The sequence below is a fragment of the Pongo abelii genome, chromosome 23, assembly GCF_028885655.2.
Source record: "Pongo abelii isolate AG06213 chromosome 23, NHGRI_mPonAbe1-v2.0_pri, whole genome shotgun sequence".
In the NCBI taxonomy this organism is placed as follows: domain Eukaryota; kingdom Metazoa; phylum Chordata; class Mammalia; order Primates; family Hominidae; genus Pongo; species Pongo abelii.
Genome location: NC_085929.1, coordinates 26,055,062 through 26,082,959, shown reverse-complemented (window position 1 = coordinate 26,082,959; position 27,898 = coordinate 26,055,062). Strand labels below are relative to the sequence as shown.

Below are 27,898 nucleotides of genomic sequence, written 5' to 3'. Positions count from 1 at the left end.
GAGTCTCGTTTGTCGCCCCGGCTGGGTGCAGTGGCCCAATCTCGGCTCACTGCAAGCTCCACCTCCCGGGTTCCTAGGTTCATGTCATTCTCTTGTGTCAGCCTCCCAAGTAGCTGGGTCTACAGGTGCCTGCCACCATGCCCAGCTAATATTTTGTATTTTTAGTAGAGATGGGGTTTCACCGCGTTAGCCAGGATGGTCTTGATCTACTGACCTCGTGATCTGCCCGCCTTGGCCTCCCAAAGGAATTGCTGCCTTTAACATGTCATTGATCCTTTATTTTTCCTGGAAATTTTTCATTATTCACCATCTTTTTGAACAGCCTCTAGCTGCCCTTCAACCCAGCTCCTCAGCTGACCCCTTCCATGATGCCCACTCTGATGACATATGTGGGCAAATAGATTTTTCTAAAATGCCCTGTTGGGGTGCTGACACCTATAAAAGTTATGTATGTACAGGTCTGCACATCCCACAGACCAAGACTACTTCTGGGAGTGAGAAATCATAGTAATAATGCATAGCATGATAGAAGCAGTGTCTGGGAATCAGACCATGGATATGTGAATACAGACAGTGACTAAAGAGCTACAGAGACCAGCTGGGTTCTTAAGTCTCTGAGGTTTGGGAAAGTGTGTGTCCTGGGACCAGCATCAGATATTGTGGGGTTGCCCTGTGGTTCCTACACAGCTACTCAGTAAGGACCATACACTCCAAGAAATCCAGGCCTGGGGGCTGGGTCCTATGTTCACTGATGGGGACTTGGCAACTGTGTCCCCTCTGGCCTGGCAGAGTTCCCTGAGCAGTGACCTGTGTATGGTCTCAACCGGTGCTTCCTTCCAGGGCCTTGCAAAAAGAAAAGCAAACCTTCCTCCTGCTCAGCCTTCAGAGTGAGCTGAGCTGCATCCCCAGGTCTCAAGGAGGGGCTGGGCAGTCCCTGGGTGGAAGCACATTTGCATGAGCAGCCACTCCTCTGCAGAGGGTGGGAAGAAAAGGAGGCCTGGGGCAGTCCAGTCCCACTGCGGGGTAAGAGGCTGTGTCCACCATGGCCTGGACTCCTCTCCTCCTCCTGTTCCTCTCTCACTGCACAGGTAGGAATAGATTTCAGAGACCAAGGTCAGCCACCTAGTCTCATTCTGACTCTTCTGGCAAAGATCCCTGAAAAACTACCCTGGTTTCTGCCTTAGCACCCATTAATGTGTGTGTTTGCAGGTTCCCTCTCCCAGTCTATGCTGACTCAGCCGGCCTCCCTCTCTGCATCTCCTGGAGCATCAGCCAGTCTCACCTGCACCTTGCGCAGTGACATCAATGTTGGTACCTACAGGATATACTGGTACCAGCAGAAGCCAGGGAGTCCTCCCCGGTATCTCCTGAGGTACAAATCAGACTCAGATAAGCACCAGGGCTCTGGAGTCCCCAGCCGCTTCTCTGGATCCAAAGATGCTTCGGCCAATGCAGGCCTTTTACTCATCTCTGGGCTCCAGTCTGAGGATGAGGCTGGCTATTACTGTATGATTTGGCACAGCAGCGCTTCTCACAGTGACACACACAGATGGGGAACTGGGACAAAAACCTCACCCCGCTCTGGGTCTTGCTCTGTAACAATTTTTAAATTTTAAAATAACTGGCCTGGGCACAAACTACATTTGGAAGTACTTTCTAGTTGTAAAAGGCTCTTCTCTCAATTTCCCATCCATTCTTCTGAAGTCTCAGTAAAACAAAACAAAACCAAAGCACCTGATGACCCTGAAGTGTTGGCTGCTTGTCCATATGTGCTAACACCAGTGCCTGTGGAGCTGGACTTTTGTTCTTGAAAGAAGCAAAATGAGCCTTTCCTAGCTCACATCACGGTCAGAGCCTGGGGACATCGTAGCAGGTGAACAGTCCCCTGCAGCATGGACTCTGCTCTTCCAGCGAACAAGCAGAGACCTCCCCTTCCATCCCCAGTAGTCTGTGCTCAGGGCTGTCTGAGGCTCACTGTGTCCCAGGAACAAGGCACTCAAATACGAAATGCTGCATGAGGACGCAGGTCACGGAGTTCCAGATGTAGTGCTGACCTGGCTCAGTCCTGGGAACCTGCATTTCAGTGGCAATGTCAGGAGATGGGGTTAGGTCTGAGGGTAACTGGGGGCCTGAGGCCAGTAAACCTCTATGTAGGACATGAGAGGAGAGTCAAGGGGAGGCTCCACCATGGCTGAGACAAGGCTGAGGCTGCTCCTTGTCCACGTGGGAAGTAGGTCCCATGGATTTGACTTTCCTGCAGCTCATCCCACTCAGGATCATGGGGACTGCTGAGGGTGGGTTTCCTGATCCCTCAGGGCCTGTGTTCTCTTCTTCTCTATTACACCATTGGAGGTTCTCACTGAGTCAGGTTCTAGTGGTGAGTCTGTGGAACATCTGGGTACAGATACGGTTTGCTTCAAGTGACTCCTCCCCAGGAAACTCTTGAGAAGGCCCCCATCTAAATGTCACCTTTTTCTGCATGGGGAGCAGCAGAAACATTGGGCATTCCCTCCCAGAAAGAGCCCCTAATTTTGTGACTTAGGACATCAGTGATTGTCCCTCATGGGTCCAAGCCTGATTCTCCTGCTCTGGGTTTATTCCCACAGCCTCCTGGACAACTTCTGCGCTCCAGCCTGAGGACTGGCTGGTTATCACTGTCACACAGCTGCATCCTGACTTTATGTTACCAAGGGTTCCTGTTCCATGTGGAAATGAGAGAAAGATCTTCCCCACTCATCCTCTCTGCCCCATCCCTCCTTTATCCCTGCCTGTGACCAACACCAGTTCATGCCAAGACTTCTGCTGTCACTTGTGTTACTTAAGGCAGAGCAAGGGTTCAGTGACAATAACTCCTTTTCTTACTGGTCTCCCCAATGGAAACAGAATCAACTTGTTTCTAGAAGCAAAAGGAGCTGCCCACACATGGTGGGTGTGGATGAGGTGGGGATGACAAGAAAGAATCCAGCCAGTGTGACCCAGAAGTCCAGGAGCATTTGGCCTGGTGCCACAGGTGTCCTCTCGTTTTGGTGCAGGTGTGCTGACCATTTCCTGAGCTCTGAAACTGTGGGAAAGATGACAAGAAAGGAGAATCCAGCCTGTGTAACCCAAGACCCATATGTGAGAGAGGAAGTCTGACGCTTAAGAAAACGTGGGCTCAGCATTCTGAGAGGTCTGGATCTGGCTTGGCCTAGAGCTGGTGTAGAAGAGAAGCAAGAGAGATGCTCAGCCTTAGGTGGCCCAGGCACAGTGGTCCTGTCAAAGGTCTGAGCTCTCTGCAACATGGATATCCTGCAGAGACATCCTTGGGAGGCTGTGATCCTAGAATGATGTAAAAATGCTAATGGAAGTGAGCAGGGGATGGTTTATGAGGAATGAGGAGATGGGTGTGGGGTCAGATGTGGTAAGGAGGGTGCAGCCTGAAGAGGAGACTGTCCATTGTGACTCATAGGAGGAGGAGGCCTGGGGCGTAGGGCAGTGATAAAAGAGGACCTGGAAGGACCGGCACTGCGAAGACACGTAGAGACTGGGGTTTGGTTTGTCTGTGAGGGTCCCTGAGGAGAATCACATAAAAAATCCACAGTCAGTGTCTTCTGTCCAGAGCTCACTGTCGCAACTGTTGCCCCTTCCTTCCAGATCCTCTGGGTGTCCAGGTTCCTTAGCTGTGGATCCGCTCCTCTCTGTGCCCTCAGCCTAAGAGCTGATGGGGCATCCACCAGGAAGCGCATCCGTGGGCAGGGAGGGGGCCATGGGCAGCCTTGTCCTGTACGTGAGACTCTGCTCAGCCTCGATAACCCCTTGTTCATTAACGTGGGAGGAAAGGAAAACAAAATTCACTGTGAACATCTAAGCATCATCAAAGAAAAAGCAATGAGAAGAAACAGGAAGTGAAACCCAGCTCTAATAGTTTATTTCTACTTGGAAATAGATAAAACAATATGCCTGATGTGTTATATAAACACAATAAACTTTTTATAAAAACTATGAAAATTATGTAAAGGAACATGGCTTACACTAAAAGGAACATTTAAAACACTGACACACTTGAAATGCAATCCCAAAACACAGCATCCATTTTATTTCAGTTACATATACGGATTGGTTTTATTTAAATGCCTGCAATAAATCTCACTATTTGGTTGTTTAAATGGAGCATTTAAAATCTCATTGTGGCCAGGCGCCGTGGCTCACGCCTGTAATCCCAGCACTTTGGGAGTCCGAGGTGGGCCGATCACAAGATCAGGAGTTGGAGACCAGCCTGGCCAACATGGTGAAACCCCGTCTCTACTAAAAAAATGCAAAAATTAGCTGGGCATGGTGGCGCGCGTTGGTATTTCCAGCTACTTGGAGGGCTGAGGCAGGAGAATTGCTTGAACCTGGGAGGTGGAGGTTGCATTTAGCCAAGATGGTGCCACTGCACTCCAGCCTGGGCAACAGATCAAGACTCTGGATCAAAAAAATAAATAAATAAATACATACATAATCTCATTGTATTGCAACTGCCTGATGATACATTCAACAGTATATAAATATCAACATAACCATCCAGCTGTTTTCCTCCATCCCCGTAAAATACCCCAAACAAATATTTGTTAAGAGCCCAGGGTGTATCATGCCAGAACTCATGAAGTCATAGACATTATTTCATTTTTCATTTTGATTAACAGAATTATCTTTTTTCTTAAGCTTATTGTTTTTAGTTTATTAGATTCTAGATGTCATTACAGATCAAAGATGAATAATTTCCATCATCTTCAAGCCACCCCCACAACACTCACTACTGAATTTGAACCATAATATTTCCCTGGAAATCCTAGTTGGGGTGCTCGATGCTAAGAGCTATCACATATCAGGCTCACCTGAGGACAGACTCTGGTTGTCAAACCAAGTTAAAATTTTAATTCTTCCCATCTTCAAAGACTGAGCATCTTTGCTCTTTTTGCTCATAAGTGAGACCCTCCAAAGACATTTGCCAAGATCCCCCACAGACTGGCATTCAGTGCTTGGAGGACAGACTCCTAGGCAAGATCCCTGGTCACAGTATCCAGATGACTATGACTGCAAATCTGGGGAAGTAGAGGGAGAACAACGATTTACCAGAAACACCCTCTGGGAATTCCTCCCCAGGACATCCCAGAGGGAAGAGCTCCCTTTCTCCTCAGCGCAGCAGGATCCACAGAGGAAGTGGAGCCCTGGCCACCAGGAAGGAGCCACATGAGAGGAGAGGACCCGGTGTCAAACACTGGTGGGAAGTGAGTCCATGGGGCCGGTCCCCGCTCTGGGCTTGATCCTGAAATAAAAGGACTTTGTGTAGACATCACCTGAATCCTCTACAATGTACAGCCAAAGAGCCATGGACAGTTTCACTCCTGAGGAGTCCAGTAGAGCGTGAAGACTGCCCTGAGGTCACAGGAGGGAGACACAGGTGCCACCTTACTGGGCCGGGACTTGAGAGTGGGGGCAGTGGCCAGAAACCGGGGCGGGGCGGAGGCAGCGGTGAATCTCAGAGGCTCTGGTCACCTGATCATAGAACGGTTTGCCTTAGTCTGGACACTAGGGGGCGCTTGGGGACCATTTCTGAGAAGACTGGGGTTAATCAGAGCAGAACCAGGCACCTGCCCTGCCTGATGTCCTCTGCTCAGGGCTGACAGCTGTGTCCTGTGTCCTCCCCACCCCCTGGGACCACCAAGCTCCACCCCTGCCACCCCCTGACATACTCAAGCCAAGGAGCCTGACCCAGGGCTCAGGGTGGGGTCACAAACCGGGAGTCTGATTTGCATGGATGGACTCTCCCCCTCTCAGAGAGTATGAAGAGAGGGAGAGATCTGGGGGAAGCTCAGCTTCAGCTGTGGGTAGAGAAGACAGGACTCAGGACAATCTCCAGCATGGCCGGCTTCCCTCTCCACCTCACCCTCCTCACTCACTGTGCAGGTGACAGGATGGGGACCAAGAGAGGGGCCCTGGGAAGCCCATGGGGCCCTGCTTTCTCCTCTTGTCTCCTTTTGTCTCTTGTCAATCACCATGTCTGTGTCTCTCTCACTTCCAGGGTCCTGGGCCCAGTCTGTGCTGATTCAGCCACCCTCAGCGTCTGGGACCCCCGGGCAGAGGGTCACCATCTCTTGTTCTGGAAGCAGCTCCAACATCGGAAGTAATTATGTATACTGGTACCAGCAGTTCCCAGGAATGGCCCCCAAACACCTCATCTATGATAATAATCAGCGGCCCTCAGGGGTCCCTGACCGATTCTCTGGCTCCAAGTCTGGCACCTCAGCCTCCCTGGCCATCAGTGGGCTCCGGTCCAAGGATGAGGCTGATTATTACTGTGCAGCATGGGATAACAGCCTGAGTGGTCCCACAATGCTCCAGGCCGATGGGGAAGTGACACAAGAACCCCCTTCCCCCTCTGCCAGGAGGGTGAGCCGCAGCAGCTTCTGCTCAGGACTGGCCTGTGGCTTCTGCTGCTGTAGCTTCCTTCATGGGTCCAGGGGCATCCAGGGCCCTGTCTGAGAATGGAGGCTCCTCCTCCCCTTCATCCTCAGAGTCAGGAACAGGACATCCAGGAAACAGAACATCCTGCTCCCTGCAGCTTGGGACACAGGGTCTCTGCACTGAAGTCCTGGGCTGAGGTGGCAGGTCCAGCTGTGTCGTCACAGACCCACCTCTGATGGGGAACCTGTGTCACCATCATCCTCCTTTTCCCATTTCCAGGAGTTTCCAGAGTGGTGTCTTCCTCCCCCTGCTCCTCAGTGTGAATCCCTGTGCTTCCTTTCTCTCCAGCCTATTCTTTTTTTAATAAAACTCCTTTCATGTAGGAATAATGCACATATAATAAGCCACCCATATTTACAATAGGGAATTAGACAATTCTTGGCATTTCTCTGGATTCTCGAAAACATCACCACCACCGGGAGCTATACAACATACAACTTGTGACCAACCCCAATAGCTCCTCATGACCCTTGTCACCTCACTCCCTCCCCCACCACCCTCCTTGGAAGTTGCAGATCTGCCTCTGTCACTACTGTTTGGTTTCTCTTTTCTGGAATGTATCAGTGTTATCAAACGTTATCTTCCCATTTGTTCAGGCTTCTTTCAGTCTGCACACTTCTTTTGAGATTCTCGCTGTTGTTGCTGCATTGTACCCATCTCGTAGAGGGCTCATTACTATCTTTGAAGGTCCTTAGGCCATTTTTTTCTGATTTTATTTATGTATTTATTTTAAAGTTTGAATTTATTGTGCATCCAAGTCAAACTTTAGGGGCAATGTTCATCTAAGGTGACAGGACAGTCTGTGATGGCTTGTCAGGATTCTTGCTTCTTCATCTCTTGCTTCTGATTCTCTCTATAGTGGAAGAGGTTCTCATCTTTCATTTATTTATATATTTATTTATTTACTGATTTATTTGGGTTTTTAAGGGTTTTAGTGATTTTTCTCTTTTTGATTATTTTTCAATTTTTTTATTTTAATAGGTTTTTGGGGGACAAGTGTTGCTTTGTTACATAAAAAAGTTCTTTAGTGGTGATTTCTGAGATTTTGGTGCACTCATCACCCAAACAGTGTACACAGTACCCAATGAGTAGTCTTTTATCCCTCACACCCCCCCTACCCTTTCTCCTGAGTCCCCAAAGTCCATTGTATCATTGTTACGCCTTTGTGTTCTCATAGCTTATCTCCCACTGATAAGTGAGAATATACAATGTTTTGTTTTCCATTCCTGAGTTACCGCACTTAGAATAACAGCATCCAGTTCCATCCAGGTCGCTGTGAATGCCATTATTTTGTTCCTTTTATGGCTGGGTAATATTCCATGGTATGTGTATGTATACATCACATTTGCTTTATCCACCTGTTGATTTATGGGCGGTTGGGCTGGTTCCATGCTTTTACAATTGTGCTGCTATAAACATGCGTGTGCAAGTATCTTTTTTGTATAATGACTTCTTTTTCTCTGGGTAGGTACCTAGTCGTGAGATTGCTGGATCAAAGGGTACATCTATTATTATTTCCTTGAGGAATCTCCACACTGTTTTCTGTAGTGACTGTACTAGTTTACCTCCCCACCACCAGTGTAAAAGTGTTTTGTTTTCACCACATCCATGCCAACATCTATTATTATTTTTATTTTTTGATTATGGCCATTTTTGTGGTAGTAAGGTGGTATCACATTGTGGTTTTGATTTGCATTTCCCTGATCATTAGCAATGTCAAACATTTTTCTATATGTCTTTTGTCCATTTGTATATCTTCTTTTGAAAATTGTTTATTCATGTCGTTAGTCCATCTTTTGATGGGACTGCTTTTTTTCATAATTTGTTTGAGTTCTTTGTAGACTATAGACATTAGTCATTTGTTGGATGTATAGATTGTGAAGATTTGCTTCCACTCGGTGTGCTGTCTGTTAGCTCTGCTGATTCTTTTGCTGTGCAGAAGGTTTTTAGTTTAATTAAGTCCCATCTATTTATCTTTGTTCTTGTTGCATTTGCTTTTGGGTTCTTGGTCATGAAGTATTTGTCTAAAGTAATGTCTAGAACGTTTTTTTTATGTTATCTTCTAGAATTTTTACAGTTTCAGGCCTTAAATTTAAGTCTTTGATTCTTCTTGGGTTGATTTTTGTATAAGGTGAGAGATGAAGATTTTATTCCTCTACATTTATTCCTCTACATTTGGCTTGCCAATTATCCCAGCACCATCTGTTCAATAGGATGTCCTTTTTCCACTTTATGTTTTTGTTTGCTTTGTCAAAGATCAGTTATTTGGCTTCATTTCTGGATTCTCTATTCTGTCTATGTGCCCACTTTTGTACCAGTACCTTGCAGTTTTAGTGACTATAGAGTCAAACTATACTAGAGTATAGTTTGAAGTTGGGTGATGTGATGCCTCCAGATTTGTGCCTTTTGCTTAGTCTTGCTTTGGCTATGCAGGTCTTTTTTGGTTTCATATGAATTTTAGGATTGTTTTTTCCAGTTCTGTAATGAATGATGGTGATATTTTGGTGGGAACTGCATTGAATTTGTGGATTGCTTTTGGCACCATGATCATTTTCAACATATTGATTCTACCCATTCATGAGCAGAGGATGAAAAAATCACATATGATTTTTTCAGCAGTGTTTTGTAGTTTTCCTTGTAGAGGTCTTTCACCTCCTTGGTTGGGTATATTCCTAGGTATATTTTTTTGCAGCTATTTGTAAAAGGGATTGAGTTGTTGATTTGATTCTCAGCTTGTTCACTGTTATTGTATAACAGAACTACTGATTTGTGTGCCTTACTTCTGTATCCTGAAACTTTGCTGTATTTACTTACCAGTTCTTTTTTTTTTTTTTTTTTTTTTTTTTTTTTTTTTTTTTTTGAGATGGAGTCTCGCTCTGTCGCCCAGGCTAGAGTGCAGTGGTGCAATCTCAGCCCACTGCAAGCTCCACCTCCTGGGTTCATGCCATTCTCCCACCTCAGCCTCCCGAGTAGCTGGGACTACAGGCACCTGCCACCATGCCTGTCTAATTTTTTGTATTTTTAGTTGAGACGGGGTTTCACCGTGTTAGCCAGGATGGTCTCGATCTCCTGACTTTGTGATCGGCCCGCCTTGGCCTCCCAAAGTGCTGGGATTACAGGTGTGAGCCACCATGCCTGGCCATTTATTTACCAGTTCTAGGAGTTTTTGGATGAGTCTTTAAGGTTTTCTAGGTATATGATCACATTATCTGCCAACAGCAACAGTTTCACTTCCTCTTTACCAAGTTGGATGTCCTCGATTTGTCTCTCTTGTCTGATTGCTCTGGCTTAGACTTCCAGTACTATGTTGAATAGAAGTGGTGAAAGTGGGCATTCTTGTCTTGTTCCAGTTCTCAGGGGAATTGTTTCCAAATTTTTTCCTTTCAGTATAATGTTGACTACGGGTTTGAAATAGTGGGCTTTTCTTACCATAAGGTATGTCTCTTCTATGTCAATTTTGCAAAGGCTTTTAACCATGAAGTGATGCTGGATTTTGCCAAGTGCTTTTTCTGCATGCATTGAGATAATCATGTGATTTTTGTTTTTAATTCTCTTTATGTGGTATATCACATTTATTGACTTGCATATGTTAAACCATCCCTGCATCCCTGGTATGAAACCCACTTGAACATGGTAGACTATGTTTTTGATAGCTGTTGGATTTGGTTAGCTAGTATTTTGTTTAGGGTTTTTGCATCTATGTTCATCAGGGATATTGTTCTGTAGTTTTCTTGTTTTGTTATGTCCTTCCTCATTTTGGTATGAGGGTGACACTGGCTACAAAGAATAATTTAGGAAACATTTCCTCTTTCTCCTTCCTGTGAATTAGTGCATTAGTCAGGGTTTTCTAGATGGACAGACTAATGGAATGTGTGTATATATAGCATGATCACAACATCCCACAATAGGCCATCTGCAGGCTAAGGAGAAAGGAGAGCCAGTCCGAGTTCCAAAACTGAAGAACTTGGAGTTCCTTGTTTGAGGGTAGGAAGCATCAAGCATGGGAGAAAGTCGTAGGCTGGGAGGCTAGGCCCATCTCTCTTTTCATATTTTTCTGCCTGCTTATTTTCTAGCCATGCTGTCAGCTGATTAGATTGTTCTCACCCAGATTAAGGGTGGGCATGGATTTCCCACCCACTGACTCAAATGCTAATCTCCTTTGGCAGCACCCTCACAGACACACCCAGGATCAATCTTTTTTATCCTTCAATCCAATCAAGTTGACACTCAGTATTACTCATCACAAGTCCACCCCTTGTCAACTTCAACCCATATATATCTTCTGAGATCACACATAATCTTCAAATAAAGACAATAATAAGGTCATAATTACACCTAACATAATACAACTATTATCCATACAAACAGAAACACATCAATCCCCAACCCAAATACTGTTACATAAAGTTAACAATACTTAAACGCTGATGTGAAGTCAATAAATCTTATGTCACATGATAAAGGAGAAAGGAAATAACATGAAGATATTTTCTTAGGACAAGGGTATACATGCACAAACATGTTTTTAACAAAAGAAGGAGGAAATACTCATGACAATTACACTCCTCGTTTCTGCAGCTGGCCATAGCTGGTATTGATGATTACTTTCTTCTACCACCCATTCTGTATTCTGTATTCCCTTTGCCTTCAGCAAGCACCTCAGCAGGTCTTGGATATTTTTCCAGGTGAAGTGATCCAAATCTTCATTCCTGAAGCATCTGATTCATTTGTAGTCCTGCCTGGATTGGGCTGTTGTAGTTTTCCATGGACCTTAATCACAGGGCATGATAATACTAAGAAATGCCCTAATGGATCTCCTGCATTCCATGCATACTCTTCCTTACCTCCATTATGGAGTAGTAAACTGATTTCATCTTGATAGTCTGTCCCAAACACCCCAGCCAACACTGTAACTCCCTTCTTAGCCTGTTGACTTAAAGGTAGGAGGAGGCCAAAGTGTCCAGGTGGCGATCTTAACTTCCCCAGTTTAATGGAATCATTGATGTGTCTCCAAGTGGCAGTGTTCCTTCCTCTGGAACTAAATCCTCTAAGCCAGCAGAACATAATGTCATGGGAACAGGAAGCAAAAATTTTGCTAGTGGATCAATAGGGGTGATGGTGAGTGGTGCCACTTCCACTTTCACCCCTTGATTCCTAGACTCATGAATCCTGGCTATGAGAGAAACAGTACCATATATTGGATGCTGACTCAGAACATACACACCTTCTGGGGAACTTAGCCCCAGCGCTGCAAAGTATTGTCACCTAGTTGACATTGTAATTATGACTTCAAAAGGCCATTCCACTGTTCTATCAATCCAGCTGCTTCAGGATGATGGGAAATATGGTAAGACCAGTGAATTTGATGAGCATGAGCCCACTGCTTGCACTTCTTTAGTAATAAAGTGAGTGCCCTGATGAGAACAATGCTGTGTGGAATACCATGACGGTGAATAAGGCATTCCATGAGTCCATGGATGATAGTCTTACAGGCAAACCCATATATGGAATAAGTGTCTATATCAGTGAGGACAAACCTATGCCCTTCTCATAATGGAAAATTTCCAATATAATCAACCTTCTACCAGATAGCTGGCTGATCACCCCAAGGAATGGTGCCATATCAAGGGCTCAGGGTTGGTCTCTGCTGCTGGCAAATTGGGCACTCAGCATTGGCCATAGCTAGGTCACCCTTGGTGAGTGGAGAGCCAGTTCGAGTTCCAAATCCTTCCCTTTCATCTAAAACTCATTAATGGAAACTCCGGGGCCATCCATAGAACTCTAGCTGGTCTCCTAAATTTGGGAGTTATGAAGGATTCATTCCTGATCAATCTACAGGAAAGGCCATCAGCAAGAGGTGGTCAGAGTGAGGGAGAAACTGGCTTCCTTGAGAGACTCTTCAACACAACCACCAACTCTGGGGCAAATGGGGTGACTTGCTATAACAGTCACCCCAAACTACTCACAGGAACCTGAGCCTAGTCTCCTCACCTTATTGCTTCTGATTCTGGTCCATGCCTCTGTTTTCCCTGGACCCCTTGCCCATGTCTGAGTCCAGGGTAGCAGGGATAGCTCCATCCCAGTCAACATCTACAAAGAAGTCTACATCTACAGCTATTATGACTTGAAGCAGAGTCCACAGTTGTACCCATGAGGGCCTCTTCAGCTCCCCCACCCCTTCACACACATGACCTCTACTGTGGGTCTAGTTGAGTGGCCCCTGGACCCTGGTGAACACAAGGTACTTATTCCTCTCTAACACCAGGTATACAGTGGAGCAGGTATGGGTGGGTATAGAGCAGAGTGGCTCTGCAGTAAGACCCTGGCTACAGAAAATCATTTCACAAAACTCCACATCCTTTCATGGTAAAAACACCCAATGAACTATGAATAGAATGAAACTGCCTCAACACAGTAAAGACCATCTATGAAAATCCCACAGCTAACATCATATGCAATCTAAAAGACCAAAGAGGTTTTTGTAATATCAGGAACAAAGCAACAATGCACACTTTCACCACTTCTATTAAAAACAGTATTGGAAGACCTGGCAAGAGTAATTAGGCAAGAAAAAGAAATAAACAGAATAAAAATTAGAAATAAAAAATAAAATCTCTGTTTTCAGATGACCTAATGTCATATGTAAAATGCCCTTGAAAGTCCCACAAAAAATTATTAGAATGATTAAACATATTCAGTAATGTTTTATAATACATAATCACCTTGTAAAAACATCTCATGGCTAGGCATGGTGACTCACGCCTGTAATCCCAGCACTTTGAGAGGTTGAGGTGGGAGGATTTCTTGGGTTCAAGAGTTCAAGAACAGCCTGGGAAAGAAAGCAAGACCTTGCCTCTAAGAAAGCGGTGGGGGGTAGTGGGGGGGAGAGAGAGAGAGCGAAAAAAAAAAAAGAAAGAAAGAAAAAGAAAGAGAGAAAGAAAAGAAAGAAAGAAAGAAAGAAAGAAAGAAAGAAAGAAAGAAAATCTCTTATATTTCTATACTTAAGCAAACAGGAAACAACTCAAAATGAAATTAAGAAAACAAATCAAATTACAACATCATTCAAAAGAGTAAAATATGGCTGGGCACAGTGGCTCATGCCTGTAATCCCACCATTTTGGGAGGTTGATTTGGGGGTATCATCTGAGATTAGAAGTTCAAGAGTAGTCTGGCCAATATGGTGAAACCCTGTCTCTACTAAAATAAATAAATAAATAAATTTAAAATTAGATAGGTGTGGTGGCACATGTCTGTAATCCCACCTGCTTGGGGGTGAGGCACAAGAATCACTTGAGTATGGTAGGCAGAGGTTGCAATGAGCCAAGATCCTGCCACTGTACTCCAGCCTGGGTAACAGAGTGAGACAATGTCTCAAATAAACAAATAAATAAAGATAAAAGAGTAAAATACTTAAGAATAATATTAATCAAAATGGTGAAAAAGACTTGTACATTGAAAACTATAAAACATTGCAAAAAGAAATTAATACACAAATAAATGGAAAGAAATCCTTTGTTCATTTATTGGAAAACTCAATATTGTTAAGCTAGCTATACAAACCAAAAGGAATCTACAGATTCATCGCATTCTCTGTCAAAATTCCAAGTTAGTAAGGAGATCATTAAAAAGTCAGGAAACAAAAGATGCTGGAGAAGATGTGGAGAAATAGGAACGCTTTTACACTGTTGGTGGAAGTGTAAATTAGCTCAACCATTGTGGAAGACGGTGTGATGATTCCTCAAGGATCTAGAACCAGATATACCATTTGACTCAGCAATCCCATTACTGGGTATATATCCAAAGGATTATAAATCATTCTACTATAAAGACACATGCACACGTATGTTTGTTGCAGCACTAGTCACAATAGAAAAGAGACTTGGAACCAACCCAAATGCCCATCAGTGATAGACTGGATAAAGAAAATGGGGCACATGTACACCATGGAATACTATGCAGCCATAAAAAAGGATGAGTTCGTGTCCTTTGCAGGAACATGGATAAAGCTGGAAACCATCATTCTCAGCAAACTAACACAGGAACAGAAAACCAAACACTGCATGTTCTCACTTATAAGTGGGAGTTGAACAATGAGAACACATGGACACAGGGAGGGGAGCATCACACACCAGGGCCTGTTGGGGATGGGAGCTAGGGGAGGGATAGCATTAGGAGAAATGCCTAATGTAGATGATGGGTTGACGGGTACAGCAAACCACCATGGCATGTGTATATCTATGTAGCAAACCTGCATGGTCTGCACATATATCCCAGAACTTAAAGTATATATTTTTTAAAAAGTGCAAGCCAAACAAACAAACGAAAAGAATAGAAAAAAATTAATCCTAAAATTTATATATAATATTGAGAGAATTGAAATAGTCAAAATCATCTTGTAAAAAAAGAACAGTGTTGGAGGTCTCACACTTACCAATTTCAAAACATACTACAAAGCTACACTAATCAAAGCAGAGTGGTACATATAGACAGACATACTGACAAATAAAACAGAACTGAGTGCCTAGAAAAAAATTCTTAGTTATACAGTCAAATAATTTTAAACAAAGTTGTCAAGACCATTTAGTGGAAAAGGACAGTCTTTTTCACAAATACTGTTGAGAAAACTGGATATTCACTAGATGAATATCCACTAGAATATTCACTAGATGAATGAATGAAAACTGGATGAAAGACCCAAATGGAAGAGCCAAAACTGTCAAAATCTTAAAAGAAAACATTAGGGAGAAGGTTCACAATATAGGGTTTGGAAATGACTTCTTAAATATGACACCAAAAGCACAGAAAAAAATAGAAAAAAAGAATATAGATAAATTGGATTTTATCAAATTGTAAAACTTATGGGCATCAAAGGACACTATCAACTGAGCAAACATTTGAATCATAGAATAGGAAAGATTGTTGCAAATTTTGCATATGATAAGAGACGCAGACTGTAGAAAGAACTCCTACCACTCGAGAGTAACTACAAAAATGAAAACAATCTGAATTATATGGGCAAAAAACTTGAGTTCATATTGAGTAGACTCCAAAGAAGATCTACAAATGGGCAATAAGCACATGGAAAGATGTTCAGCATCACTAATCATTAGGCCAGTGAAAATCAAACCACAATAATATACAACTCCACATTCATTAGGATGGCATTACCAAAATAATAGAAAATAACAAGATCTAGCAAAGACGTATAGAAATTATAACTGTTATGCATTGCTGGAGGGACTATAAAATGATGCATGCATTGTGGAGGTCTTATGGCATTTCCCCAAAAAAATTAAACATAGAATTGCCATTTTATCAGAATTTTCAGTTCTGGGTATGTGCCTCAAATAATTGAAAGTAGAATCTCAAAGAGAAGATTGTACACCCTTGTTCATAGCAGCATCATTCACAATAGCTAAAAGGTGGAGGCAGCCCAAGTGTCATCTAATGGATAAACGGGATATAGTATACACACACAAGGGAATAGTATCCAACCTTAAAAAGAAAGTTCTGACTCATGCGATGGCATTGATGAACCTTAAAGACATCATGCCAGCAGAAATAAGCTGCCTTCAAAAGGATAAATTTTATTTGCTTGCCCTTACATGAGGTATCTAGAGTAGTCAAATCCATACAGACAAGAAGTAGAATGATGTTTTCCAGGTATTAAGTTTTGGTTTGGGAAGATGAAAAATTTCTGGAGATAAATGTTGGTACTGTGGTTGTACAACAGTGTTAATTTACTTAATGACACTGAAGTATACACTTGAAAATGGTTAAAATAATGAAATTTGTGTTTGAATAATTTACCACTGTCCAAAAGAGGAAGATTTATATTCAGTGTAGTCTCTCTTCCAAGAACAATCAAAACATACAGGATTAGGAGAGTGTGCCTGAGTATTTGGGACACCCTTCCTTTTATGCCAGCCCTGCAGCATCCTAAGAGGCCAATAGAGTTGGAAGTGCCTCATTACAGGTGACTCAGAATAATGTGAGAAAGTCTGGGAGTGACCATGATGTAAGTGGCGGGTGTCTGACCCAGCCCAGGAGCACCGCAAATGCAGCAGCTGCCAAAAAGGGGGAGATGAAACTGATGGCAGCAGTAACAGCCCCTCCAGCTGGAGTGGGGCATCTGCTCTTGTACAAAATGGTTCACAGTTGATACATTTAGCACAGAATCTCATCCTGTCTACCTGTCATAATCAACTACAATTTTTATTGCAAAGTATGCCATCAGAGTGGCATATTTTATCTAGCAGCAAGCAAACATGAAGGAAATTTCCCTTAGTGCTTCGGTCAACCCTGGCATGGCAGTCCCCAACACTGAATGAATATCCAAAGACAAGGTTCTCCAAAGATAAAGATATACCATTTATTGATAAATACTGGGAGTGCATGATGACCATTCAGACACCTGGAAAAATGACTTGGCTGAATAACATTGTTAAAACAATGAGTAAAAAAAGAGATGTGCTCTTGGTAAAGGAACACCTGGATCCAGGGGGTAAAGACCGGAAAGAACACTTCCCCAGATTTGGACTTTTGGATCAGGTCTTGGTAACATTGACCCTGTTTATGACAACCAAAACCAAACCAGTGCTGTGTCTACAGTGGGAATCTGAGTCCGGAAACTGCAGCAGGAAGCAGCAGAAAAAAGGAAGAGGAGCTCAGTGCAAACAGCAGGATGGGGAGACCACAGGGACCACCAAGAAGGCCCAGAGTGACTTTTTGTTTTCCGCTCAGTGCTGTCCTCCTCACACCCCTTGGATCACATATTTAATGAAGATGGCTACTGGTATAGTCTAACTTAGACTGATCCTCACACAGTTGGTCCTCAGAAGCTTGAAATTAACTGCTGGGCAGGAAAACCTATTCCTGGAGACCTCTACAGTGACTGTTTCTACGAACAGGTTTTGTTAGACCAACATGATTAAGCTCCCCAGTTAGAGATCTCCAGTGACTGGCTGGCTGACTGTGGTTGGAAAGAAGGTCTACTGTATGGTGCAGACTTCTCATGGGATACGGAAAGGGTCCTGGTACTTTGAAATCACCATGAATGAGATGCCACCAGACACCACTGCCAGACTGGGTTGATCTCAGCCCTAAGGTAACCATGAAGCTCCCTTAGGTTATGATAAATTTAGTTATTCTTGGCAGAGCAAAAGGGAATCAAGTTCCACCAGTCCGCTGGTAAACACTACTGTTTTAGCTATGGACAGGGAGACATCCCAGGATTTTATATTAATCTTCCTGAAAACCCAAGAGACAGCCAAGTTATTGCCTGACACTTACCAAGATAAGGTTTTGATAAAGTTCAACAATTATTTTTATTTTGTGGAAAAAGACTTTTTGGCTAAAGCAGGGAAGAGTCTAAAACAGACTCCACATAGTAAAACAATATTTTATAAAAATGGTGTCAATCAAGATGTGGCTTAAAAAGATATTTTTAGGGGGTTAATTTCAGCCATCTCACTGGACAAGAGCTTCATAGTTTCCATTAACTTTGGACTGTGCTCCAAGTATCCTCCAAAGAATCTCACTTACTGCCCTGTGAGTGACAAGGGCTGGGATGCTGAGGTAGAGCACACTCTGGCTGATGTCTTGTATTTTCTGGAGACAAAAGAGGATAGGGGGCACAGTCCTCCATGGGAACCCTGAACAGGTCCTTCTTTCTTTTCAGATATGGACTTTCTGGGGAATAATATTGGGTGGCTTTTGTTGTTGTTATTGTTTTTGAACTGTCTTAAGTGTTCTCCCAAAGATGCTGCAGAACATAGCCTATCCATTTACCAAGTTAAAAGGCTGAGTAGGACTGTGAGAGACACCCTGCTCATCATCATTCTTCTTCCACTTCCAGTGACTGCTCTTATATTCTGTGCCATAAGCCAACAACTGCTCATCCCAAGATCTTGTAATCCCTCTGTAAAACTGGTGCTGTACTGCATACCTTGCCAGTTGGGACTTGTTATCTTACTGTATTTTCTAAGGAGTGAATAATCTTGTCCAAGTAACTAACATATTTAAAGACATTTTCTTCTGTGGGCACTGACTCCATGCCACCTGTTTTCCAAAGAAGTGGTGAAGCTGTTTCTGAGAACACCTAAAATCAATGGTAGTACGTTCCAAACCAATCTAAAAGTGATTTCCTTTTGCTGTGGGTTTGGTTTTATTATTGATTTGGAAATATACCTTTGAACACTGAGATCTCTGAAGCTACTAGACCTCTAGAAGTGTAATTGTAAAAGAAGTCTGTTTGCAGCTTTAACAAAATGAGAAACTCTTCCCAAATTAAAGCTTTCTTTGAAGTTAAAAAAAAAAAAAAGAATAATGTGATATTGGAACCTGTGAGGTCTGAGGATTCCCAAGAGCACTCTCAATTCTGACGCTAATCGTAAGCTAAGGGCTCCCCAACAGCCGTTCACTTCTTATGATTCCCTAGAAAAACTCACATAACTCCCTGAAACCTGTGACATTTGTTGATACAAGTTTTTACAGCAAAAGAATACAGATTAAGATAATTCAAGGAAAGAGGCACATGGGCAGAGTTCAGGAGAATTCCAAGCACAAGCACCCAGTTATCCTCTCCCAGTGGAGAAATAGACAATGCTTCATTTTGCTCACAGCAATGTGTGATTCTATGTATGAAACACCTATTTCCTGGGTGAGCCAACCAGGAAAGCTCACCCAAGCTTGGTGTCCAGAGGGCTTTTAAGGGCTGGTCTGGGTGAGAGTGGGGTTGTTATGTAGACCTTGTTGATCATCCTCAAGGCTCACTTGAGTTTCCATTGAATTAACAATAAAACTTAAACCTTCAATCTTTGGTTATTTTCTTTTTAAAAATTCTCTGAAGTAAATTATTATTAAAATTCTCACTTAAGACAGCTGTTTATCCAATATGAGGCTCAATATAAACAGTTTCAAAAAGTCAGTAGGTCATTAAAACAATTTCTTTAGTCATTCAAAACATTCAGATAAAAAATAACACCATGTAATACAAAAATTGAATTATAGTCACAGGGACAGGATTTCAGCAATGGCAAGAAAAAGTAGTACAAATAGGAATGAGCAAAGAATAGACAAGTAATTGGTGTGAATTGGCCTGGAAATACCATGGTAATGTCAAAAAGATAAATCAATTGTTATTTGTTAAATAAGTGAAAGACCAGGCACTCTCAGTCCAGGAAAGCCATCACAGGGCAGTCTGAGTCTTCTGCATCTTAAGAAGCTCAAGAGGTTCAAACTTAATAAACCCTGCACAGTTGCTCATTGGCTCATGTAAAATGCTAGAGCAGTTGCTTCCTCCCACTCGGCAAATCCACAGCACACAGTCACCCTGGTCTGGCCCTTCACAGTGTAGATGCTCTCAGGGCTAAGAACCTGAGTGGTTCTAAAAGTAGTAAAGATTTGCATAAAGTACCACACAACACACCCTCTCCACATAGGGAGCTCAGTAGGACATAAAGAGCCATCAGAACCCAGCCTCAACTCTGGAGCCAGGAGTCCCTTCTAATATCAGCATCATGGCCTGGACTCCTCTCCTTCTCCTTCTCCCCCTGTACCTCCTCACTTGCTGCCCAGGTTAATAGAGATTTCAAATACCAGCCTTTGGAGGGATTCCTGTGTCTCCCTTTCTAATTCCTAACATGTGTCTGTTTTTTGTTTCAGGGTCGAATTCTCAGGCTGTGGTGACTCAGGAACCCTCACTGACTCTGTCCCCAGGAGGGACAGTCACTCTCACCTGTGGCTCCAGCACTGGAGCAGTCAATGGGGGTCATTATCCTTACTGGTTGCAGCAGAAGCCTGGCCAAGCCCCCAGGACACTGATTTATCATGCAAGTAACAAACACTCCTGGACCCCTGCCCGGTTCTCAGGCTCAGTCCTTGGGAGCAAAGCTGCCAAGACACTCTTGGGTGTGCAGCCTGAGAGGCAAAGCTGAGTACTATTGCTTACTGCACCATAGTGGTGCTTGGCACAGTGACAGACTCAGAAGAGGAACCAAGACATAAACCTCCCTAGGCCCTTGTGATATGAAGATCATATGATCACGCACACCAGCTCTCAAGGCAGCCTACATGTGGACCAGCCATAGAAAGGGGAAGGAAAGGATCTGAATTGATTCCTATCCCTGCTTAAGCCCTGAAGTGGAGGAAATGTGAGAATGATCTGGGAAGAGCTGGATCAAAAAAAAATCAGAAGTTTATTGCTTTGTATTCTAAAAGGAGCACTAACAGCTGGATCAGATCTAAAGGCTGAGGCTAAATGCATTTCCTCCAGAAAGAAGCATCTTCAAAGTATGGGCTTTCTGAGCTAAGAGTAAAGAGAAGAAACTCTACTTTTGTATATTTCTAAAGTTTGTCTTATTGAGTTACTTTCAAAGCAATACATGCCTATTATGTGAAATCAGAAAGTATTAAAAATCACCAAGTTCTCTGCAAAGCTACCTTATCCCAGATAATCAATAGAAGTACATTTCTTCATTTGGATGCATTCTCTCATCTTTGTTGTCAATATTTTCACAGTGGTTATCAAACCTTGTGCTCATTCCTCTGGTTTTATACATCTTTTTTCTCTGTCATTTAATGTTAATGTAAGTAGTTTTCCATTTATTTGAAAGGGTAAAATATTTGAGTAGTTGCTAATTTTATTTTTATTTGAATACCAATGAAAAATTATAATTTGGGGTAATTCAAATTGTTTGCTTGTCAGACAAAGATGTGATATTGGGCTATTATTAAAATGCTCCTGGTCATCTCTGTGGATTTAGTGAAGTCAAACAAAATGCCTACAATTTTCTATGGAAAGCCTTGAGTACATTATGCCTGACTTCACAATGCAGAAAATAGAGAAACAAGAATTTCCCGCTCATGTTTGCTGGAGCATAATAGATTCAGGTACGAGGAACAACTTATATTGAAAACTACATCAATGTCTTTATGCATGTGTTAGAACAGTACTTCCCAAACTCTATTGTGCATACAAATTATCTGGGGATTTTACAAAATGCAGATTCTGATTCAGTGGGTCTGGAGTGAGGACACAATCTCTGCATTTCTCACATGTGCCTGCCACACAAAATCCACATATATATTTGAATAATAACAAGTCCAGCCAGGAGTGGAGGCTCATATGTGTAATCCTAGCAATTTGGGAAGCTGAGGCAAAAAGATTACTCGAAGCCAGGGGTTTGAAACCAGCCAAAAGCAACATAGCAAGATATTTTCTCTATAGTTTTTTTTTAAATAATAAAAAACGAATTAGCCAGGCATAGTGCTGTACACTTGTAGCCCTAAGTACTAAGGAGGCTGAGGCAGGAGGAGAGCTTCAGCCCAGGAGTTCAAACCTGCAGTGAGCTATGATCATGCCACTGCACTTGAGCCTGGGTAACAGAGTGAGACCTTGTCTCTAATAATAATAAGAAAAACAACAACATATCCATAAGACTAGTATAAAATAAGGAGAACCCTTGGCAGGCAAGAACCTAGGAGAAATCTCTGACATAGGGAACTTACTAGCTTGGATGATAGAAGAACCCCACACTCCATGGAGGGAGATGACCAGGGAGGACAGCAGCAAAGCTAGGAAAGACTCCCCTTTCTTTGAGAGCAAAAACAAAAGCAAACAAACAACAAACCTGACCTTCCCTCTGGCTCCTGTCCAACACTCTTACAGGCTCCTCCTTCAGCCTTTCCTATAATGTGGCCCCTCCTTACCCTCTCCCCTTCCACATCTCTGATTCCTGAATTCCCTTCTTGGTTCTCTCTCCCTTTGCTACCACCCACTTCTCCCCTCTAATCTCCTGAGTTAATTATCAAGGGCTTTATAACAGGAAACTCATTGGCATTTTTTCTGCATCTGTCCTTGAAGTTGACACTCATACTTTTATCTCTTTCTTGAACCTCTCAGATATGCTTAGAACTGAAGAAGGCTGAAGCTGATTGATTCTGTTTTTTCACCTCAGCCAGCACCTTCTTCTCCTTTCCAGGGTTCTCTGTATTTCCAGTGAATCTGTCAGACACAGTAAGTACCTCTTCAAAGGTTTAATTTCTGACTTTATTGTTCTTTGTTCTCGAGATGAACTTCCTTGTCCCTTCTCCTAAGCTACCTGCTCTGTAAACAACTTCTCCCACCAGTCCCAATCTGTAACTCACATCTCCTCCTTATTTAGAAAGAGTCCTCTTTTACTCCTTTCTACCCATTCTGTAAACTGCCCCTCCCACAAAACTACCCTTCCTGCCTTTGCCACACCCTGACATGCCCAAACATACCTTGTACCATAACGGACAGCCTCTGCCTTCCCACCTAATTAGCCATATTCAATTTTAAACAGTAGCCAATCAGGTCAGTGTAGATTGTGTGGTCCAACTCCAGCCAATGGGGACAGGACACAGAAGCAGGGACTAACCACGTTAGGGATGAAAACGCTTCCCTCCTTTGTTCGGTGTGCTCTTGCAGTGGTCAGAAGTGCGAGTGGCACCCTTCTGCAGAAATAAGTTTGCCTTGCTGAGAAATCTTTTGTCTGAGTGCTCATTTTCCTTGCAACTCCGAGTTCTTGTTTCTAACAAAATAGGGGGTCGTCTGGGATTCCCATTCTCCTCTGGGGAAGGGCCTCTGATCACCTCTTAGGAGGAGATGCATCCCACTGCTTCATTGCAGTGGCCTCAGGGGTAAGGAATCAGGACCCACCCAGCATGATAAATAAACCCAGACTCTCAGCAACACAGGAAGAAAAGGCCTACCGTTACCATGGCGACCAGGTAACTGTGCACAAAGGTAAGAAAAACCACTAGGGCAGTGAAGTACTTCCTTGGTGGTTGGGACATTCTGCAGGTTGAAAATGTGTGAATGAGATGCACAATTAAGTGCAAAGTGAGTGTGGAGTAAAGTAAAGGGTGCAAGAAATCTCTAGTAAAAGAGGTTGAGCCCCAGGGAAAGGGTGCAAGAAGTCTCTAGTAGGAGAGGTTGAGCCCCACACACACTCAGCAGGGAAAGGAGAGCGAGAAACCTCCAGTAGCAGGGGTTGAGCCTCCAGGGAAAAGGGTGCAAGAAATCTTTAATACGAGAGATTGAGCCCCCATTAACCTCCGAGACGGGAGTGCAAGAAATCTCTAATACAAGAGATTGAGCCCTCATTAACTTCCAGGATATGAAATGCCCTAGTAAAACAAGAACTACAAAGGGCAAAGGAGATAACACAATTCCCTCTGATAGCCTTCTAGGTCTCATGTTAAAATATTGGAGGGATAATGAAAGGACTAAACACAAGAAAAAGCAACAAATGATCAAATATGGGAATTGTTTTATTTGGACCAAAGAACCTATTCTCAAACCTTCAGTTTTCTGGCCAAGGTTTGGATCAAATGAGAGTTGGATTTGTCAACTTTTAATAGAGTATGTAAATGGCAAAAGTCCTGCTTCCCAAGAGGAAATAGACTCTGCTGTGTCTTGGTGGCAGGAGCCGGTCCTCCTCTACCCCCTTAAAACTAGTAAGAATAAGCCAGAAACTAAATCCCCTATAGAAACTAAGGCCTCTCCCCTAAGCAATCCATGTGGGATCCCTTAGACCATCTGCCTCCACCAGATACCCCTAACTTCTCTCAAGCAGCCACCCGGATCCTTCCCCTGCTCACATTGTACCCTCCCTCCTTATAATCCTGACTCTTGGGGCTGTCCCCAACCTGAATGTCCTCCCCCAAGAAAGCTTCAACGTGAGATAGAACAATGTAAAAAGGATATTCAAAACTTCCCTTTCCCCTCCTCCTCAAAAGAGTCTGCCCCAACCGTTTTTCCCTTAAGGGAAGTGTTTCTAGGAGGAGAGGGAGTTGGCTTTGGAAATGCCCCCTTAACTAGTTCAGAGGTCAGAAACCTGAGGGAAGAACTTAAACCACTATTAGATTATCCTTTTGGGGTCGTGGATCAAATTGACCAATTTGTAGGACCACAAGTATACATTTAGGCTGAGCTAATGTCCATCTTAAGTATTCTCTTTCTGGGGGAGGAAAGAACCGTGATACAGAGGGCTACTATGATATCCTGGGAGTGCAAATGTCCTCCTGGTCAAAATACCCCTGCAGCAGAACAAAAATTTCTGGCCCAAAACCCCCAGTGGGATAATAACAATGCAGCCCACTGAGAAAACATGAAAGACCTTAGGGAAATTATATTTAAAGGGATTCAGGGATCAGTGCCTCAAACCCAAAATATTTCCTGAGCATTTAATATACAGCAGGGAAAAGACTAGGGAGCCGTGGAGTTTTTAAACAGACTCAAGGAACAGATGAGAAAATACGCAGGCTTAAACATAAAGCATCCCCTTAGGCAGGGGATGTTAAAGCTCCATTTTGTTACTAATAGTTGGCCAGATATCATGAAGAAATTACAGAAAATAGAGACCTGGAAATATCGGCCTATAGAGGGAACAAGAGGGCAGGGAGAAGAGAGAGAAAGACTGACAGAGGGAACAGAGGGAGCCAGGGAGAGAGCGGGGAGAGATACAGAGGCAGACAGAGAGAGAGGGAGGGAGAGACAGAGAGGCAGAGAGACAGAGAGAAAGAGGGAGGAAAAGTCGGAGAGCCAGACAGAGAGGGAGAGAAAGAGAGGCAGAGGGAGAGAAAGAGGATGAAACAAATATTTCAAATGTGAAAAAATAGGTCACTTCAAAAGAGAATGTCCTGAATGGGAAAAAGAAACAAAAGTCACATATAAAAGCAGATCAGCTAATATTAAATTTCTGTTAATTCCAGAGGCAGGAACACATCTATTGGGAGAGATTTAATACTAAAATTTGGCTTAGGCCTTTATATTAATCAGGGAAAATTTCTCATCTCCTTAAACCTACTCACCACCACAGATGAAGAGCGTATCCATCCTGACACATGGTCAAAAGAAGAAAATTGGGGGAAATTACAGTTCCTCCAATCAAGCCCAAATTAAAAACTCCTGGGGAGGTAGTAAAAAGAAAACAAAACCTTTCTTTTGAAAGCCGAGGGAATAACCTCACAGACCAAATAGCCAAACAACCTTCCATTTCCTCCAAAACGCCAGTGTTTCACCTCACCCCTTGCCTTTCTCCCCCAACCGCCATTCCCATCTTCTCCCCTGCTGAAAAGGAGAAATTAATAAGAATAGGAACCAAGGAAAACTCAGAAGGGAAATGGGTGTTACCAGAACAAAGAGAAATGCTATCCAAACCTCTCATGAGGGAGGTTTTATCTCAGCTGCATCAAGGAACCCACTGGAGACCTCAAGCTATGTATGATGTAGTTCTTAGAGACTATGGATGTATAGGAATTTATACTCTAGCAAAACAAGCTACAGATAGTTGTTTAATATGCAAAAAAACTAATAAGCAAACCCTAAGAAAACCACCCTTTGGAGGAAGAAACCCAGGATTAAGGCCATTCCAAAGCATCCAGATAGATTACACAAAAATGGCCTCAACAGATCGCCTGAAGTATCTACTAGTAATAATGGATCACCTTACTCACTGGATAGAAGCTATTCCCTTTTCAAGTGCAGCCACCAGTAATGTAGTTAAGGCATTAATCAAAAATATTATACCTAGGTTTGGATTAATAGAAAATATTGATTCAGATAATGGAACCTATTTCACTGCACATGTCATTAAAAAGCTGGCCCAAGTATTAGAAATAAGATGAGAATACCATATCCCTGGCACCCACCTTTATCAGAAAGAGTAGAAAGAATGAACCAAACCCTAAAAAGCCACCTAACCAAATTAGTTTTAGTGACTCGACTACCATGGACCAAATGCCTTCCTATTGCCTAATTGAGGGTCTGAACTGCCCCTCGGAAAGATATTGGCTTATCTCCTTATGAAATGCTATATGAGTTGCCTTATTTACACTCCACTGCTGACATTCCTACATTTGAAACTAAAGATCAATTTCTCAAGAACTGTATAATTGGTCTGTCTTCCACTTTCTCTTCCCTCAGAATTAAAGGCCTTTTAGCACAAACACCACTCTTGGAGCTCCCAGCACATCAGCATCAGCCTGGGGATCACATTCTCATCAAAAGCTGGAAAGAAGGAAAACTCAAACCGGCTTGGGAAGGACCCTATCTAGTGCTTCTAACTTCAGAAATCACTGTCCACATGCCTGAAAGGGGATGGACACCTCACACACAAGTGAAAGGAGTGATTTTCACAGCGAGAGAAAAATGGGCCATCACCCCAGGGCCCGCCCCCACCAAATTAACTCTAAAAAGGGCTGAATAATCATTTGTTTATTTTCCCTTTTCTTTCCAACAGAAAGTCACCTCATCATCAGTGTGACTCAAACTAATCATCCCTTAACCCTCCAGTTCGACACTTGTTCAGTCATCTCATGTAGAGACGAACAAGCTCAAAGGCAGCTATCAAATGTAGATAAGTATCTGTGTCCATACCGTAGTGAGTCAACCAAGTATAAGTATAGAGCCTTAAAAAGTCCCTGTGGTGACTGGACGGATGTTTGGTGGACCACCCAATATGGAGGGTGGACAGCCAGGCCCCCTTTTTCAAACAATTCTGAGGACTGAAACAGAAACTCCAACTTATTCGTGGTAACACCCCACCAAATTGTAAGTCACTGCAGTGTAACCCCTTATTGCTAATTATAGATAATCCCCAAACAATGACCCAAGAACCCTCCATATTCGAATGGTATAGGTTAGGAGCAGATGTTACAGGACAGGACCCCATAGAAATCTTCTCTCTGAGGTTGGCTAGACCATCGGTTAAAAACAATAAAGAAATCCAGACCCAGAGTCCAGGGAACCTATGGGAGCCAATGCTCTCCCCAAACATATCAGGCTCAGCATTCTCTTCCCATCTCCAGAATGAGCCAACTAAGGTAATGGTTGTGGAGGTAAAAGATTTAAAGCAGACTATAGCTCTAGAGACAGGGTACAAAGATGCAAATGCCTGGCTGGAATGGATTAAATATCCTGTCCACACTCTAAACAAAAGCGATTGTTACACTTGTGTGCATGGTAGGCCAGAGGCCCTGATTGTCCCCTTTCCACTTGGAAGGTCCTCCTGCTGACCAGGCATGAACTGTATGGTAGCTGTCTTCCAACACCCCACAGCCTGGGGTAATTAATTATGCTGAGCTCTCTCTCTGCTATTTCCTGAAGTCCAGCACCCTGTGGGTCAGCCCCCGAGGGCCATCCAGCTTCTGTCTCCTGATGCAAGTTTTACTCGTGTCTCTCACGACAAGGGGGAAACTTAGCATTTCTTGGAGACCTAAAGGGATGCAGTGATGCAGTGAGCTTAAGCCATTCCAAGAGCTGATCAATCAGTCTGCCCTGATCCATCCCTGAGCAGATGTATGGTGGTGGTGTCGCGGACCATTACTAGACACTTCCAAGTAACTGGAGCGGCAGTTACACTCTGATCTAATTGGCCATCCC

At 43.3% G+C, this 27,898-nt stretch overlaps 1 long non-coding RNA gene, 1 pseudogene and 1 gene segment (V, D, J or C); 2 read left to right on the top strand and 1 right to left on the bottom strand.

Moving 5' to 3' along the window:
- The first annotated feature begins 1,042 nt into the window (after positions 1–1,042).
- On the top strand, positions 1,043–3,888 carry LOC129047408 (immunoglobulin lambda variable 5-45-like). The segment is given in 3 exon segments: positions 1,043–1,088; positions 1,210–1,595; positions 3,634–3,888. Coding segments are annotated over 3 exon segments (687 nt in total).
- An 8-nt stretch (positions 3,889–3,896) lies between these two features.
- LOC129052524 (uncharacterized) lies at positions 3,897–6,978 on the bottom strand. Its single transcript, XR_008517578.2, has 3 exons — positions 5,319–6,978; positions 4,857–5,063; positions 3,897–4,443 (listed from the first exon to the last, which is right to left on the bottom strand). It is a non-coding gene; the product is annotated as an uncharacterized LOC129052524 (long non-coding RNA).
- Positions 6,979–12,673: 5,695 nt separating this feature from the next.
- LOC100449650 (set1/Ash2 histone methyltransferase complex subunit ASH2-like) lies at positions 12,674–18,144 on the top strand (annotated as a pseudogene).
- Positions 18,145–27,898: the final 9,754 nt, after the last annotated feature.